Below are 18,182 nucleotides of genomic sequence, written 5' to 3' on the forward strand. Positions count from 1 at the left end.
CTTCATGAAATACAATTCTAAGTATCCTTTCTTTATAAAGACAAAGAAACTGAAGCTCAGAAAGGTTAAGCAAATTATCCAATGTCACACAGCCAGGAAGTTGCAGACTCAGGATTTCAGTCTTGTGTATTTTTTTCCCAAAGCATTTACTTGTTACATTATGCTTCACCACTTCTCCTGATGGAGGTGAAAATTTTACAGGTGATAATTTTGATATCTTTACTGGCATAAATACTAGTATATATTTTTAAGATGTAAAAAATAATAGAAAATTTTTGTTAAAATTATGTAGGTCAGTTTCTCAAAATGTAATGGAGACTTGTGCTTGTGGTTGGGGATTGTTGGGTAAATATTTGGTGGTTCAGAACTGGAGCTGGAGACTGTCTCTTTGCTCCTTGCTGACCCACTCTTTGGAGGAAAAACTCTGCTTTAGACTAAAGACTAAAGTTGAATTTTTCTACTTTAGTCATTTAGTTTAGTTATTTCCACCTTCCCTCAAATGAAGATGGAGGGAAGTTCTAAGTCTAAGCATCAAGTCTGTTCTCTGCCTAGAGTGTCATTTTTTTCCTTGTCTTGTCTGGCTAACTCATCTGTCTTTTTTTTTTTTTAATTTAATAATTCTTTAATAAAAGGCCTTAGTCATTTTTTTTTTTTTTTTGGATGGGGAAATTTTCCCTTAAGTTTCATACACTTTTATTTTATTTTTATTTTTTTTGCCTTAAATGCTAATTTTATTTTATTTTTTTATTTTATTTTTAAACTTTACATAATTGTATTAGTTTTGCATCAGTCTTTTAATTATCAGCTGAAGGCTCCTTTCCTAGTGTGGCCCCCTGTGATCCTTCAGCTTTATTTATTCCCCTGCATCTCTAGCTCTTCACTCTTCTTGACATCTATTAAAGGGGGTGAGTCCTATCTTTTTCCCCAGCCTTTATTATATGATAGATTGGCGCTCACTATCTATTTGTTGGATCAACAGATGGACAACTGCCTTCACTTAGGAGAACATTGAAAACTAGGATCAGGTCAAATATCTGGCTAAAAATTTGGGATTCTAGAGCCAAGCCTGTTTTTATTAGAGCAATAACTCAACATGAAGTCTCTCAGGCCTAATGTCATAAGACTTGAAATTCAGGGCCAGCTCTGCTGTGACCTTTGTGTGGGGCCCTGAGGAGGCCATTGTCTTGGTCTTATTGTTATCTTCCTGGGGTGAGAGCATACATGACAGAGAGTTTTCATAACCATAAAACATAAGCTTACTCATATCGTAGTCCGTTCTGCCCCAGAAAGTCTTCCACAGCGACAGTATCTTCTGCTTTAACACGGAAGTCCACTGTACTGTGAGGTGTGACTTGTGTGACCGAATCTGGTTTCCAGAAATCCATCTGAATAAGGAATAAGACATATTATATTGGACACCAATAATTCAATGGGTGAATCATCACTAGTGAGCACACTAATCCAGTGGATTATTATGAATCAAATTATCCATGAAATCTCTTATAAACATCACCTTTATTTGAGTGGACAAAAGTTGGGAGCAAGTAGTTGGATGTCAATAAAAGTGTTTACACACACATACATACATAGCATTAATTGTCAACAAGCATGAAGAGGCTATGATTATCTCCCATAATGGTAGTTGATTGCAATATTCTATAACTGCTCTTTTCTCTTTATTGATTTTCTAGAACAGTTGCTTATTGGTGATAGCAGTGTTTGTGGTAATGGATATATGTGATAAATGAATGATGCTGAATTACCTGGAGCCCAAAATTTAATAGAAATGAAGCTTTCCCTTTTACTTTTTAATGAATTCATTTTATGAGTTTCTCTTGGAACTCAGTGCCATACAGATCACATTAATGTAGGAACCAGAGCATCCCTGACCTATGGAGGATCCATCAGGGAGGAAAATTGTAACTTTCCACAGTGGTCATCTTGGCACCATGGACAGAAACAAGATAGTCTCAAGAATCCAATAGTGTGCTGACATTTTCATTTGTTCAATTATTTGTCAACAATCACTGAGGACCTACTATGTGACAGATTTTATTTTCTTGGGCTCCAAAAGCACTGTGGATGGTGACTGCAGCCATGAAATTAAAAGATGTTTGCTCCTTGGAAGAAAAGCTATGACCAACCTAGACAGCATAATAAAAAGCAGAGACATTACACAAAGGTCTGTATAGTCAAAGCTATGGTTTTTCCAGTAGTCATATATGGATATGAGAGTTGGACTATAAAGTTCAGTTCAGTTCAGTTCAGTGGCTTAGTCAATGTCTGACTCAATAGAAGACCCCATAGACTGCAGCACGCCAGGCCTCCCTGTCCATAACCAACTCCCGGAATTTACTCAAACGCATGTCCATTGAGTCAGTGATGCCATCCAACCATCTCATCCTCTGTTGTCCCCTTCTTCTCCTACCTTCAATCTTTCCCAGCATCAGGGTGTTTTCCAAGGATTCAGCTCTTCACATCAGGTGGCCAAAGTATTGGAGTTTCAGCTTCAACATCAGTCCTTCCAATGAATATTTAGGACTAATTTCCTTTAGGATGGACAGGTTGGATCTCCTTGCAGTCCAAGGGACTCTCAAGAGTCTTCTCCAACATCACAGTTCAAAAGAATCAATTCTTTGGCTCTCAGCTTTCTTTACAGTCCAACTCTCACATCCTTACATGACTAGTGGAAAAACCATAGCCTTTCCTTGAATAAACGAACTTTTGTTGGCAAGTAATGTCTCTTCTTTTTAATATGCTTTCTAGGTTGGTCATAACTTTCCTTTCAAGGAGTAAGCGTCTTTTAATTTCATGGCTGCAATCACCATCTGCAGTGATTTTAGAGCCCCCCAAAATAAAGTCAGCCACTGTTTCCATATCTATTTGCCATGAAGTGATGGGACTAGATGCCATGATCTTAGGTTTCTGAATGTTGAGCTTTAAGCCAACTTTTTCACTCTCCTCTTTCACTTTCATCAAGAGACTCTTTAGTTCTTCACTTTCTGCCATAAGTGTGGTGTCATCTGCATATCTGAGGTTATTGATATTTCTCCCAAAAATCTGACTGGAGAAGGGAATGGCAAACCACTTCAGTATTCTTGCCTTGAGAACCCCATGAACAGTATAAAGAAGGTTGAGCACCAAAGAATTGAATCTTTTGAACTGTGGTGTTGGAGAAGACTCTTGAGACTCCCTTGGACTGCGAGGAGATCCAACCTATCTATCCTAAAGGAAATCAGTCCTGAATATTCGTTGGAAGGACCGATGGTGAAGCTGAAGCTCCAACATTTTGGCCACCTGATGCAAAGAACTGACTCATTAGAAAAGACTCTGATGCTGGGAAAGATTGAAAGCAGGAGGAGAAGGGGATGAGAGAGAATGAGATGGTTGGATGGTATCACTGACCCAGTGGACATGAGTTTGGGCAAACTCTGGGAAGTAGTGAAGGACAGGAAAGTCTGATGTGCTGCTGTCCATGGGGTCGCAAAGAGTCAGACATGACTGAGTGACTGAAAAACAACAATAAAAACAACTATGTGCTAGGCTCTGCACCTGAGACTAGGAACACACTCATGAGCAAATCAAACATGGGGAGATTTTAGAGGCAATTATGCACAAAGATAGGATGACATATTTGATAATTCTGATGTTTTTCTTTGTGGATGTGTGGTTTCCAATCTCCTTTTTACCTTGGGAAAATATTAACCAAGGACATCCTGCCTCTAACAGGTCTCTGATTTTCTGTTCTTTCCTTGAGCTGAATAAAGGCCTAGAAGCCTAAGGTGACCCTGACATTGGATCATTCTCTGCTCTTTGTCTCCCCAGTACCTGTTCAGATATTTATGAGCTAATCTCAGGCTAGAGATGTGGCAGGTGGTGATATTTAGGATTGTTGCTTTGGAACTTGGGAGTTTGGGCAGACTTAGAGGTTGTTAAATAGAAACTGATGATGTAAGATATTAAGATGACTCAATTTTAGATATGCCTGTGGAGAACCCAGTTGCCTATCTCCTGTCCTGGTAGTTTTCCAGCTACTGCAGATGTCTAGAGGATGCTAAATCATGAGTCAGGGTCATAGGGAATGTCAGCACAGTGGGAGTTGGGACATTAGGATTACACAGAGGGATTTCGGAAGAAAGAGAGTGAGTGTGGTTGTCATTAAGTTGCTGAATGGAGAGAGTATTGATAATTTGATAAGGATTGGCTACAGAATGTGATGAGAAGATAAAGATGAGAGGTTAAAAGATAGTGAAAGAAGGATAAAAGCTTATCATGATAAAGATAGAGAAAGCAAGAGCTGGTGATGAATTCTAGTTAGCCAGGACTGTAGAAAGAAGGGCCATGAAGACAAGCACATTATAGGAGAAGTTTTTAGAAGTTAACTCTGGGGCTTCTCTGGAGAATGAGAATCCTCCTGCCAATTCAGGAAACAGGGGGTTCGATCCCTGATCCTCAAAGGTCCCCCATGCCCCAGGGCAACTAAGCTCATGCACCACAACTACTGAGCCTGTGCTCTGGAACCCAGGAACCTCAACTACTGAGCTCATGAGCCACAATTACTGAAGCGCATGTGCCCTAGAGGCTGTGCTTGTCAGCAAGAGAAGCCACAGCAATAAGAAACTCGTGCTCTGCAACTAGAGTAGCCCCGACTAAACGCAACTAGAGAAAGCCCATGCAGCAATGAAGACCCAATACAGCCGAAATAAAAAAATAAACGATACCAAAAAGTTAACTGTGAATGTGTGTTCTTCATAAATATCTGTCATTCCATGGTGGGATGGAAGAGGGAGGTGCTTCTTGGTTACAGACACAGAGGTTTAGAATTGGTAAAGAACATAAAGTTGTCCAAGCACATGTAGGCAATTAGACAGTGCCCTACTCGCACAACCCTGGGACCTTTTAGTGTTGCTCAGGAGACTCTTCACTGCCAAGATCTACATATCTGTGCTTGAAAGCTCTCCCAGAACTGGAAAAGGCCTAACAGCTCACAGCAGGCAGGAGCTGCCAAAGAAGCACTTTCCAGAGAATTGCTTAATCCATGACCCTAGAAAGTAAGTGTCTAAACATTCCAATTCTCTCACTTCTCAGGTGGGATAATTTTGAAGTGTGTGGTTTGCACCCTTTCCTAGAGTTTCTCTGTAGGATGAAGCTCTAGTCATCCTCTATGCTAGCCGACTTTGTAGTGTCCCTTCTGTTGGCTGCCCTCCCTTCTCTGCATCACTCCTCACTTCTCTACCCAGGCTCCCTATACTTTCCAAGTGAAATCTGCCATTGAATCTTTGTTTAAGGATCTGGTCTGGAAGAACCTATATTAAGATATTAGCTTTCAACCTAGAGTAGCACAACATTCTTGGTGATGGTTCTAATACAATCTTGAATATGTCTAGTACTGCTTCAGAACAGCCTAATTGCCTTATAGATAGTTTTCTTTTTGATATTAAATTGAAAGTTGCCTTTCCTAATCTTTTAACCTCTTGTCCATCTGTCTTGGCTCTGCCAAATATTGGTGTCTGTATATATATAGCATGGATGTGACAGTTGGACTGTGAAGAAAGCTGAGCACCGAAGAATTGATGCTTTAGAACTGTGGTGTTGGAGAAGACTCTTGAGAGTCCCTTGGACTGCAAGGAGATCCAACCAGTCCATCCTAAAGGAGATTGGTCCTGGGTGTTCTTTGGAAGGAATGATGCTAAAGCTGAAACTCCAGTACTTTGGCCACCTCATGAGAAGAGTTGACTGATTGGAAAAGACTCTGATGCTGAGAGGGATTGGGAGCAGGAGGAGAAAGGGACAACAGAGGATGAGATGGCTGGATGGCATCACCAACTTGATGGATGTGAGTTTGAGTGAACTCTGGGAGTTGGTGATGGACAGGGAGGCCTGGCATGCTGCAATTCATGGGGTCACAAAGAGTCGGACACAACTGAGTGACTGAACTGAACTGAACTGATACATACACACACATATAAAAAAATATATATGTATTACAAATGGGATAGAGAAATCTCATAAACATGTTTGACAAAGTACTTGCTGACCTAACCTGAGGTCCCTTAAAACCTTCAGTTTGGTAAGGAGAAAATTGGTCAGCAAACATACTGACATCCAACACTATGGAGTCCTATAAATATGATGGAGACTTACTAACCTGGGCTTAGTAATCAGTGCTTCTTAAGAGACACTGAGCCAAAAATCAGGAAGATTATAGCCCCAAAGATGTTTATAATGCATTAAGTATGGTTACAAATGGAGAAGGCAATGGCACCCCACTCCAGTACTCTTGCCTGGAAAATCCCATGGATGGAGGAGCCTGGTAGGCTGCAGTCCATGGGGTCGCGAAGAGTCAGACACGACTGAGCGACTTCACTTTCACTTTTCACTTTCATGCATTGGAGAAGGAAATGGCAACGCACTCCAGTGTTCTTGCCTGGAGAATCCCAGGGATAGGGGAGCCTGGTGGGCTGCCATCTATGGGGTCACACAGAGTCGGACACGACTGAAGTGACTTAGTTTAGCAGCATGGTTATAAATAATAAACTTAAAATATCAGCACAAAGAGACCTGGGCTTAGTAACCAGTGCTTCTTAAGAGACACTGAGCCAAAAATCAGGAAGATTATATAGCCCCAAAGATGTTTATAATGCATTAAGTATGGTTACAAATAATAAAGCATTAGCACAAATAAACTTAAAATATTAGCACAAAGAGACCTGGGCTTAGTAACCAGTGCTTCTTAAGAGACACTGAGCCAAAAATCAGGAAGATTATATAGCCCCAAAGATGTTTATAATGCATTAAGTATGGTTACAAATAATAAAGCATTAGCACAAATAAAGCATTTCAATAATTAACAACACTTTGTGAGTGAGATCTATGTTTATAATATGGAAGTAGAGCAAAATATATGATCTGAACTGTGGGGAATTGAATTATAAGTTAAGGAGTTGCCACTAGTGGTAAAGAATCCACCTGCCAATGCAGGAGACACAAAAGACACAGGTTCAATCCCTGGGTTGGGAAGATCCCCTGGAGTGGGAAATGGTAACCCATTCCAGTATTCTTGCCTGAAAAATTCCGTGGGCAGAGTAGTCTGATGGGCTGCAGTCTGTGGGGCCACAGTCAGACATGGCTGAGCAATTGAGCACATACACACACACAGATACACAGATTGAGGTTATAAATTTATAAATCCGTGTATCTGAGTAACAAAGAACCATAAAGAATATTTGTTGGAAGATAAAGGAATAACTTTAAGTGATAGCACTGTGAGAATGTCAACTAAACCATCCATCTGGCTAATAACCAAAGAGTCCATCCTAAAATGTGGTACAAAACCAGTGCAAAAGCAAAATAAAGTAGTGTATTCACCCTAAATTCTTTTGGGAATAAGAAGGACATGCAAACAAATTAATAATTATGTTGGAGAATTTCTATTCTTCACATATTTACACATAGTTGTTTCTTCACATTGTGTTTGACTGTAAATTCAGCATAGGATTAATTCTTCATTTATCTTGATGAAATTTTCCTTTCTTGTTGGAAGAGGCGATAACTTCTACTCTAGGTCTAGTTCCAGACAGTGGGGAGGAACTTACAAGTATAATAGGAGTGATGGAACATTAGAAGACTGTAACAATGTTACTTTGGTTGTGTACCTGAAGCTAGAAAAACAGAATTCAGGAAAAAGTATAGAGAGAAGGGGATAGGTTTTGTGGTGAATGCCTCTAATAAAGAAACAAGGAGGTAAAATAAAACCTTTATTAAACAATTAAATATAAAAAGAGGGAGGCTACTAAAATCCAGTGTGGTCACAGGTCTCTTCAATACATTCAACTTTTAAAAGGACATGTTCAAAAGCTGGGAGGAAGGACACATGGCCAAGGATGAATACAAAGACTAGATGCCCTTGTAATGATTTTATCAGGAAGGCTACAGTCCAGAATATGCTATACTTGCAAGATTACTAAGAAGAGTAAAACCTTTTTTTCAATCATATTGAAAATAGAACGAATAAAGAAGAAACATGCTGTCTCTTGGAGCTAAAGCATAATGTTTGCAGCTGAAGAGACGAAGTAACCTTTTTTAACTCTTGTGTGGCTTTTGTCTTTTCTAAGGAGTTACACAATCTCTTATTTTTTCCTACTTCTAAAGATGAAATTTCTAAAGATGAAATTACCCTAAGTAAATAATTTTTCACATGTTAAGATTTTAGTAGAAATACTTTCTGTGGAAAGAGAACTTTGAGGCCCAGGGTAGATAAGGAGAGAAGGGATTATACTGGTCAAGTATTACATTCAGAATCCTGGATCTCATGGTGCTTATAATAACATACACATAGTTTTTACTATGTAAATTCTTTCCAAGTGCTTTACTTATATTAGTTCTTTTAAATCTCACAAAATTCTGTAAGGTAGATGCTCTTATTCTCCTTATTTGACACATGACATGGTTGACACCCAGAGAGGCATCCAAGGTCCAGCTAGCAAGTCGTAGAGTCAGGAATTGAACCCAGGAAATCTGAGTCCAGATTCTCTGCTCTTGACTACTAGAAAATGCTGAATTTTAGGTAACTAAAAAGGCAGAGGATGTGACTGCAAACTTTTTCTCAGCAATCTTAGAGGAATCAGAGCTTGACGGGATCGCTGAAAAGTGGAGGGGGCATGTCTTGGATTTCATAAACAAGAAGACAGGTAAATCTCAGAAGCAGGATCTCCCAGGGCCCGACATAGATACTAACAAAGTTAACTGGAAGCAGATGGGTTGTGAATGCTCAGAAAAGGGAGCCGTGATCCTTGGGAGCCAGCACGGTGTACAGCAAGAGTAAGTCAAGCCCAATTAACTTCATGTGATGATTGAAAGAAAACACTAGCCTGCCAGAGTGCTGAATTGGGATCTTAGCAAAATGTTTGACCAAGTCTCTACATTTACATTCTTCTTTATAAGCGGGAAAGCACAGTGTTAGCTGTAGGTAACACCACAGTAACATGGATAGGAGAGAAAACTCATCTGAGATGCGTTGATTTATCAGTCACTTTCAGTGCTTACTTAACACTGCATCTGGCATACTGGAGACTCTTGATAAATAGATATTGAAAGAATGAATCATGGAAGATGCCTCTAATTCTGTACTGACCCTTTACTTAATATTTTTACTCTATCCATGACAAAGGTAAAAGTTAAGAAGACAGGTTTATCAAGCTTGTTGGTGATGTGAAGTTAGGGCAAATTATTTCCCTGAGTGAATTCATTTTTAAAACTGTCTCAGTATGCAATAAAGATAATTTTTAACCGACTAAATATATAATAAAATCCTGCATTTAGGTTAAAACATCAGTTAGGCAAGTATAGAAGGAAGAATACCTTGCTTCATGTGAGAGGGTGATGCATATGAGAAAAAAATACCCTGATAGCTTTGATCGGAATTAGGTTTACTATAAGCTAAGAGCCTTCTAACTGTTCAAGCTGTAAAAAGAATTTTATACCCCATTAGTAAGTGTCTGCTTTACAAATGAAAGCAGACAGTGGCCCCACACTATGTATTAATCAGAGTACACCTGGAGGTCCATTGTCCATTCTGAGAGCTACATTTAAAAAAAAAAGAAATATAGACAGAAAGATTGAGCTATGTCCAGAAGTGACCAGAAGGACCAAGAGTCTGTAAACCCGTGCCAAGAGTATTGATAAATCTCAGAAGTGAGACAGTGTTTGACTCAGCTAGGTCCAGTGGGTCACGGTTAAGGTAGTTTTCAGCTCAGTGTAATGGTTTGAATGGTTTGTAAGGCAAATGCTACTTTGAAAAAGAAGTATTCCTACTATCCTTGGAAGTACTCAAACAGGTTTTATTAGGGCTAGCAACCAGAGATGCTATTTCTACCAAAAAAGTTCAAATTTAAGTGAAAGCCTGCAATAGATGACTTTAAATCCTCTTTCAGATCTAACTTTCTGAATCTGTTTCAGTTTGTGACACTCTCTACTTTTTTTCCCCCTCCACATCTTAAAAGCTAAAAAGATAACTATAGAAAGATAATGGATGTATAGATAGATACTTAGGAACTGATAGAATGTTTTGGTTTTTATATTAATGAAAAGACAGCATTGGATCAAGTAAACTATTAATGGTCTACAATAGCTCCCTGCCACTTATATATATATATATATATATATATATATATATATACTGCTGCTGCTGCTGCTAAGTTGCTTCAGTCGTGTCTGACTCTGTGCGACCCCATAGATGGCGGCCCACCAGGCTCCCCCGTCCCTGGGATTCTCCAGGCAAGAACACTGGAGTGGGTTGCCATTTCCTTCTCCAATGCATGAAAGTGAAAAGTGAAAGTAAATTCGCTCAGTCCTGTCCGACTCTTCGCGACCCCATGGTCTGCAGCCTACCAGGCTCCTCTGTCCATGGAATTTTCCAGGCAAGAGTACTGGACTGGGGTGCCATTGCCTTCTCCAATATATATACATACACACACATATATATACACTAATATATATATATACATACACTAATATATATATATACACACACATGCACTTATATATATATATATAATTTAAAATATCAGTTTTAATCCCATAATACAGTAAATAAAAAAAAATAAAGTAGCCTAGAGATTTTGGTTTCTTAATAGTAAAGTAAAAATCACTCATGACTTTTTATCATTTTTACCCGCTTCAAGTCCTATCATTAAGAGGGCCTGAATCAAGGTCATGAAAACTCAAGCTGTTTGATTTGGAATGAAAGAAAATCAAAGAGAACAGATGATACATGGGATGTGGAAATGACTTTCAAGTTGGACCAAAGCCCAGTTTTTCTGTAATATCCAAGTTGATCATTTTTCTCTTTTGACTTAGAAGGGAAGTTGCTATACATAAGATGTTCTTTGACCTTTGCAACAATTTTGACTCATCCAGTTGTCATGCTCAGGCAGCTCTTTAAAAAGTTACCCTAGATTTATAATCCTGTAGGGCTTATGGCAATCGAATTTAGGCAGACAAAGAAGGCATGGTGGCACTAAATGTTTTTCAAGTTTTTATTTCTTGCTACAAAAGTGAGGTAGTTAATATTTCATGTCATTTTTCCCTTAATGGAATCACAGTGCAATCTTAAGATTTTAAAAAATAATCTAAGATTTTTAACATATTGTTATAGGAAACCTATAAGCATAGATTGGCATTTACCTGCCTGGTGCTGGCCAACTCATGGAGTAAGCTGATGTGATTTTCATCTTCAACATGGACACGGAACACCTTGTCACTGAACAATGAGATACAGAAGAAGAAGAGAACATTAAAAATTGGGTAATGTGTTCAAATTTTTTGGTTAACAAGGAAGGATTTGCTAATTTAAGCCGTAGGCTACTCACCCTTCAAAGTGCTCACCAGAATGATGAGCAGATGCTAGGGTCATGGTCACGAGAATCAGGAACGCCAACATTGTGCCTGACTAGGTCTTTTAGGTAGGTTTCACCTGCTTTTATAATCCGGGGTGTTCTCTGTGTTCTGATTGCAGATAGGCACTGTCAGATCTTGATTAATGGTTTTCCTAGCATTGTTGCCTTGGTAGCTGTGTAAAGTCTAGAAGTCTATCTCTCCCAACACCTGTGGAAACAGAGCAAATAATATGAACTTCAGCCTATCTAATTTGGATGTCAGACCTTGAATATCTGGAGGAAAGGAGCTTTTTACATTTTTTTTTTTATAAAATACTATTTTAATTTTATTATTTCTGAATACATTGGGTCTTTGTTGCTGTGTGCAGGCTTTCTGTAGTTGCAGCGAGTTGGGGCTACTCTCTTGTTGTGGAGCACAGGATGTAGGCACTCCAGCTTCAGTTGTGGCACACAGGCTTAGTTGCCCTGAAGCATGTGGGATCTTCCTGGACCAGGGATCCAACCCATGTCCCTTCATTGGCAGAATGAATTCCATTCATTGGATTTTTTGTTTACTGCTGAACCACTAGGGAAGTCCCAAGAAGTTTTAAATAAAATTTATTTTGTAGCCTTTTTTTTTTTTTGATTTGAGAAGTACATACAACAAATTCTATAGATTTAAATATAAAGTTTGGTGAGTTTTGAAAAATGTATATACCCATGTAATAAACATCCCAGTATCCCAGTCAAGGTATGGAACATTTTCATCACCCTAAGAAGTTCCTTGGAGAAGGCAATGGCAACCCACTCCAGTACTCTTGCCTGGAAAATCCCATGGACAGAGGAGCCTGGTAGGCTGCAGTCCATGGGGTTGCTAGGAGTCAGACACAACTCAGCGACTTCACTTTCACTTTTCACTTTCATGCATTGGAGAAGGAAATGGCAACCCACTCCAGTGTTCTTGCCTGGAGAATCCCAGGGACGGGGCATCCTGGTGGGCTGCCGTCTGTGGGTCGCACAGAGTCGGACACGACTGAAGGGACTCAGCAGCAAGAAGTTCCTTTGAGCATCTTTTCAATCTATTTCTGTACTCCCCTCAGGTTACACTATTCCTATTTCTAGCTTTGTGTATTAATTTTGTCTATACTAAAACTTGATATAAATGAGATCATATGGTATACATTTCTTTGTGTCTGGTTTCTTTCATTCGTGATAATGTTTTTGAAATTCATTAGTGTTTTGTTTTTATTATTGTTTTCTTCCTTTTTATTAGCAAGTTATATTTTATTGTACATTGCAGTTTATTTTCCTGTTGGTGGATATTTGTATTGTTTCCAATTTTGTATTATTATGAATTAATCTGCAATAAACCTTGTATGCAAGTCTTTCTGTAGGCATGTGTTTTCATTTTGCGGGGGATAGGTTACATAGCTATTGAAGAATGTGCTGTGTGCAAAGTCACTTCCCTCATGTCTGACTCTTTTGCGACCCCCTGGACAAGCTCCTCTGTCCATGAGGTTCTCCAGGCAAAAATACTGGAGTAGATTGTCATGCCGTCCTCTAGGGGATCTTCCTAACTCAGGGATTGAACCCATGTCTCTTATATCTCCTGGATTGGCAGGCGGATACTTTGCCACTGTTTAAAGCCCCTAATTTAAGAATGGAATTGCTAAATAATAATGTAGGTGAGGGTTTCAAACTCTTAAGATTCTGAAAAACATTTTTCCTCAGTGGTTGTATCATTTTAAGCTTCCACTAGCATCCAGTTACTCTGCATTCTCTCCAATGTTTTGGTAGTATTAGTCTTTAATTTTGGTAATTTTAGTGAGTGTGCAGTGATATCTAACTGTGGTTTTAATTTGTATTTCCTTGATGCTGATGAAGTTAAACATCTTGTCATGATTTTTTTTGGCCATTTGTAAATCCTATTTGTGAAGCATCTATTGAAATCTTTTGCCTTTTAAAAGAAATGGGCTAAAAAAATAAAAGAAATGGGCTGTTTGCCTTTTTATTATAATTATTATTTTTTTATAATTTGTGTTTTTTACATTTTCCCAAGAAATCTTTGGCTATCCCAAGACCTCAAACATATTTGCCTGTGTTTTCTTATAAGAGTTTTGTGGTTTAGGTCATTATGCATGATGTAAAGTGTGGATCAACACATTTTAAAAAAATATGATAACCAGTAGATACAGTACTGTTTGTTGAGAAGGCTTTTCTTTCCCCATTGAATTACAGTTGGTGTCTGTCAAATTCATTTGGCCATATATGTGCGGGGTAATTTCTGGACTTCATATTGTGTTCCATTGATGTATTTCTCTAATTTCATACAACCATCACAATGTCTTTTTAAAAAATTTTTTTATTTACTTATTTTAATATAAATTTATCTATTTTAATTCAAAGCTAATTACTTTATAATATTGTATTGGTTTTGCCATACATTGACATGAATCCGCCACAGGTGTACATGTGTTCCCCATCCTGAATCCCCCTCCCGCCTCCTTCCCCATCCCATCCCTCAGGGTCATCCCAGTGCACCAGCCCTGGCACCCTGTCTCATGCATTGAACCTGGACTGGTGATTCTTTTCACATATGATAATATACATGTTTCAATGTCATTCTCCCAAATCATCCCACCCTTGCCCTCTCCCACAGAGTCCAAAAGACTGTTCTATATATCTGTGTCTCTTTGTCTCACATACAAGGTTATTGTTACCATCTTTCTAAATTCCATATATATGCATTAGTATACTGTATTGGTTTTTCTTTCTGGCTTACTTCACTCTGTACAATAGGCTCCAGTTTCATCCACCTCATTAGAACTGATTCAAATGCATTCTTTTTAATAGCTGAGTAATATTCCATTGTGTATATGTACCACAGCTTTCTTATCCATTCATCTGCTGATGGACATCTAGGTTGCTTCCATGTCCTGGCTATTATAGACAGTGCTGTGATGAACATTAGGGTACACATGTCTCTTTCAATTCTGGTTTCCTTGGTGTGTACGCCCAGCAGTGGGATTGCTGGGTCATAAGGTAGTTCTATTTCCAGTTTTTTAAGGAATCTCCACACTGTTCTCCATAGTGGCTGTACTAGTTTGCATTCCCACCAACAGTGTAAGAGGGTTCCCTTTTCTCCACACCCTCTCCAGCATTTATTGCTTGTAGACTTTTGGATAGCACCCATTCTGACTGGCATGAAATGGTACCTCATTGTGTTTTGATTTGCATTTTTCTGATAATGAGTGATGTTGAGTATCTTTTCATGTGTTTGTTAGCCATCTGTATGTCTTCTTTGGAGAAATCTCTGTTCAGTTCTTTGGCCCATTTTTTGATTGGGTTGTTTATTTTTCTGGAATTGAGCTGTAGGAGTTGCTTGTATATTTTTGAAATTAATTCTTTGTCAGTTGCTTCATTTGCTATCATCTTCTCCCATTCTGAAGTCTGTCTTTTCACCTTGCTTATAATTTCCTTTGTTGTGCAGAAGCTTTTAATTTTAATTAGGTCCCATTTGTTTATTTTTGCTTTTATTTCCATTACTCTGGGAGGTGGGTCATAGAGGATCCTGCTGTGATTTATGTTGGAGAGTGTTTTGTCTATGTTCTCCTCTAGGAGTTTTATAGTTTCTGGTCTTATGTTTACATCTCTAATCAATTTTGAGTTTATTTTTATGTATGGTGTTAGAAAGTGTTCTAGTTTCATTCTTTTACAAGTGGTTGACCAGTTTTCCCAGCATCACTTGTTAAAGAGATTGTCTTTTCTCCATTGTATATTCTTTCCTCCTTTGTCAAAGATAAGGTGTCCATAGGTGCATGGATTTATCTCTGGACTTTCTATTTTGTTCCATTGATCTATATTTCTGTCTTTGTGCCAGTACAATACTGTCTTGATGACTGTGGCTTTGATGTAGAGCTTGAAGTCAGGCAGGTTGATTCCTCCAGTTCTATTCTTCTTTCTCAAGATTGCTTTTCTGGACACAATGCAGTAAGATTAGATCTGAATTACAGGAGAAAAACTATTAAAAATTCCAACATATGGAGGCTGAACAACACACTACTGAATAACCAACAAATCACAGAAGAAATAAAAAAGAAATCAAAATATTCATAGAAATGAATGAAAATGAAAACATAACAACCCAAAACCTATGGGACACTGTAAAAGCAGTGCTAAGAGGAAGGTTCATAGCAATACAGGCATACCTCAAGAAACAAGAAAAAAGTCAAATAAATAACCTAACTCTACACCTAAAGCAACTAGAAAAGGAAGAAATGAAGAACCTCAGGGTTAGTAGAAAGAAATAAATCTTAAAATTTAGGGCAGAAATAAATGCAAAAGAAACAAAAGAGACCATAGCAAAAATCAATAAAGCCAAAAGCTGGTTCTTTGAGAAGATAAATAAAATTGACAAACCATTAGCCAGACTCATCAAGAAACAAAGGGAGAAAAAAATCAAAATCAATAAAATTAGAAATGAAAATGGAGAGATCACAACAGACAATACAGAAATACAAAGGATCATAAGAGACTACTATCAGCAATTATATGCCAATAAAATCAACAACTTGGAAGAAATGGACAAATTCTTAGAAAAGTACAACTTTCCAAAACTGAACCAGGAAGAAATAGAAAATCTTAAGAGACCCATCACAAGCACAGAAATGGAAACTGTAATCAGAATCTTCCAGCAAACAAAGGCCCAGGACCAGATGGCTTCACAGCTGAATTCTACCAAAAATTTAGAGAAGAGCTAACACCTATCCTACTCAAACTCTTCCAGAAAATTGCACAGGAAGGTAAACTTCCAAACTCATTCTATGAGGCCACCACCACCCTAATACCAAAACCTGAAAAAGATGGCACAAAAAAAGAAAACTACAGGCCAATATCACTGATGAATATAGATACAAAAATCCTTAACAAAATTCTAGCAAACAGAATCCAACAACACATTAAAAAGATCATACATCATGACCAAGTGGGCTTTATCCCAGGGATGCAAGGATTCTTCAATATCTGCAAATCAATCAATGTAATACCATTAACAAATTGAAAAATAAAAGCCATATGATTATCTCAATAGATGCAGAGAAAGCCTTTGACAAAATTCAACATCCATTTATGATAAAAACTCACCAGAAAGCAGAAATAGAAGGAACATACCTCAACATAATAAAAGCTATATATGACAAGCCCACAGCAAGCATTAACCTCAATGGTGAAAAATTGAAAGCATTTCCCCTAAAATGAGGAACAAGACAAGGGTGCCCATGCTCGCCACTACTATTCAACATAGTTTTCAAAGTTTTGGCCACAGAAATCAGAGGAGAAAAAGAAATAAAAGGAATCAAAATTGGAAAAGAAGAAGTAAAACTCTTACTGTTTGTAGATGACATGATCCTCTACATAGAAAACCCTAAAGACTCCACCAGAAAATTACTAGAGCTAATCAATAAATATAGTAAAGTTGCAGGATATAAAATCAACACACAGAAATACCTTGCATTCCTATAAACTAATAATTAGAAAGAGAAATTAAGGAAACAATTCTATTCACCATTGCAACAAAAAGAATAAAATACTTAGGAATATATCTACCTATGGCATCTGGTCCCATCACTTCATGGGAAATAGGGAAACAGGGGAAACAGTGTCAGACTTTATTTTTTTGGGCTCCAAAATCACTGCAGATGGTGACCGCAGCCATGAAATTAAAAGACACTTATTCCTTGGAAGAAAAGTTATGACCAACCTAGATAGCATATTGAAAAGCAGAGACATTACTTTGCCAACAAAGGTCCATCTAGTCAAGGCTATGGTTTTTCCAGTGGTCTTGTATAGATGTGAGAGTTGGATTGTGAAGAAAGCTGAGCACTGAAGAATTGATGGTTTTGAACTGTGGTGTTGGAGAAGACTCTTGAGAGTCCCTTGGACTGCAAAGAGATCCAACCAGTCCATTTTGAAGGAGATCAGCCCTGGGTGTTCTTTAGAAGGAATGATGCTAAAGCTGGAACTCCAATACTTTGGCCACCTCATGCAAAGAGTTGACTCACTGGAAAAGACTCTGATGCTGGGAGGGATTTGGGGCAAGAGGAAAAGGGGACAACAGAGGATGAGATGGTTGGATGGCATCACCAACTTGATGGATGTGAGTTTGAGTGAACTCTGGGAGATGGTGATGGACAGGGAGGCCTGGCCTGCTGCAGTTCATGGGGTCACAGAGTCGGGCACGACTGAGCAACTGAACTGAGCTGAACTGAAAGATATAAAAGACCTATATATAGAAAACTATAAAACACTGGTGAAAGAAATCAAAGAGGACGCTAATAGATGGAGAAATATACCGTGTTCAAGGATCAGAAGAATCAATATAGTGAAAATGAGTATACTACCCAAAGCAATCTATAGATTCAATGCAATCCCTATCAAGCTACCAACGGTATTTTTCACAGAGCTGGAACAAATAATTTCACAATTTGTATGGAAATACAATGTCTTTAATTACTATACATTATAGTAAGTCTTAAGATCAGAGAGTGTACAAATCCTCCAAGTTAGTTCTTTTTCAAGATTGCTTTGGCTATCACTGTCAACTTGTCAATTTCTATGAAAAATCTTGTGGAATTTTGCTTCGTATTGCATTGATCTATAGATCAATTTTGGAAGAGCTGATATAATTTTGAGTCCTCCAATTTACAAGCATGTTACCTCTGTTTATTAATCTTGGTCTTTGTCAGAAAGTGTGAAGGGTCTGAGATGTTTTCCTACCTACAAGATAAAAGATTATCCATCTACAGTTTC

General features: G+C 38.2%; 1 protein-coding gene across 1 annotated transcript in view; it reads right to left on the reverse strand.

The window, feature by feature from the left end:
• Positions 1-11,509, reverse strand: part of CPB1 (carboxypeptidase B1) — a 36,596-nt gene extending 25,087 nt beyond the window's left edge. The window contains exons 1-3 of the mRNA XM_006063130.4: positions 11,370-11,509; positions 11,185-11,260; positions 1,261-1,385 (exon numbers count right to left, since the gene is read on the reverse strand). Of these exons, the coding sequence (XP_006063192.3) occupies positions 1,261-1,385; positions 11,185-11,260; positions 11,370-11,440 (272 nt within the window). The 5' untranslated portion in view covers positions 11,441-11,509. The remainder of the gene's footprint in view (positions 1-1,260; positions 1,386-11,184; positions 11,261-11,369) is intronic.
• Positions 11,510-18,182: the final 6,673 nt, after the last annotated feature.

The sequence above is a fragment of the Bubalus bubalis genome, chromosome 1 (assembly GCF_019923935.1).
Source record: "Bubalus bubalis isolate 160015118507 breed Murrah chromosome 1, NDDB_SH_1, whole genome shotgun sequence".
NCBI classification, from domain to species: domain Eukaryota; kingdom Metazoa; phylum Chordata; class Mammalia; order Artiodactyla; family Bovidae; genus Bubalus; species Bubalus bubalis.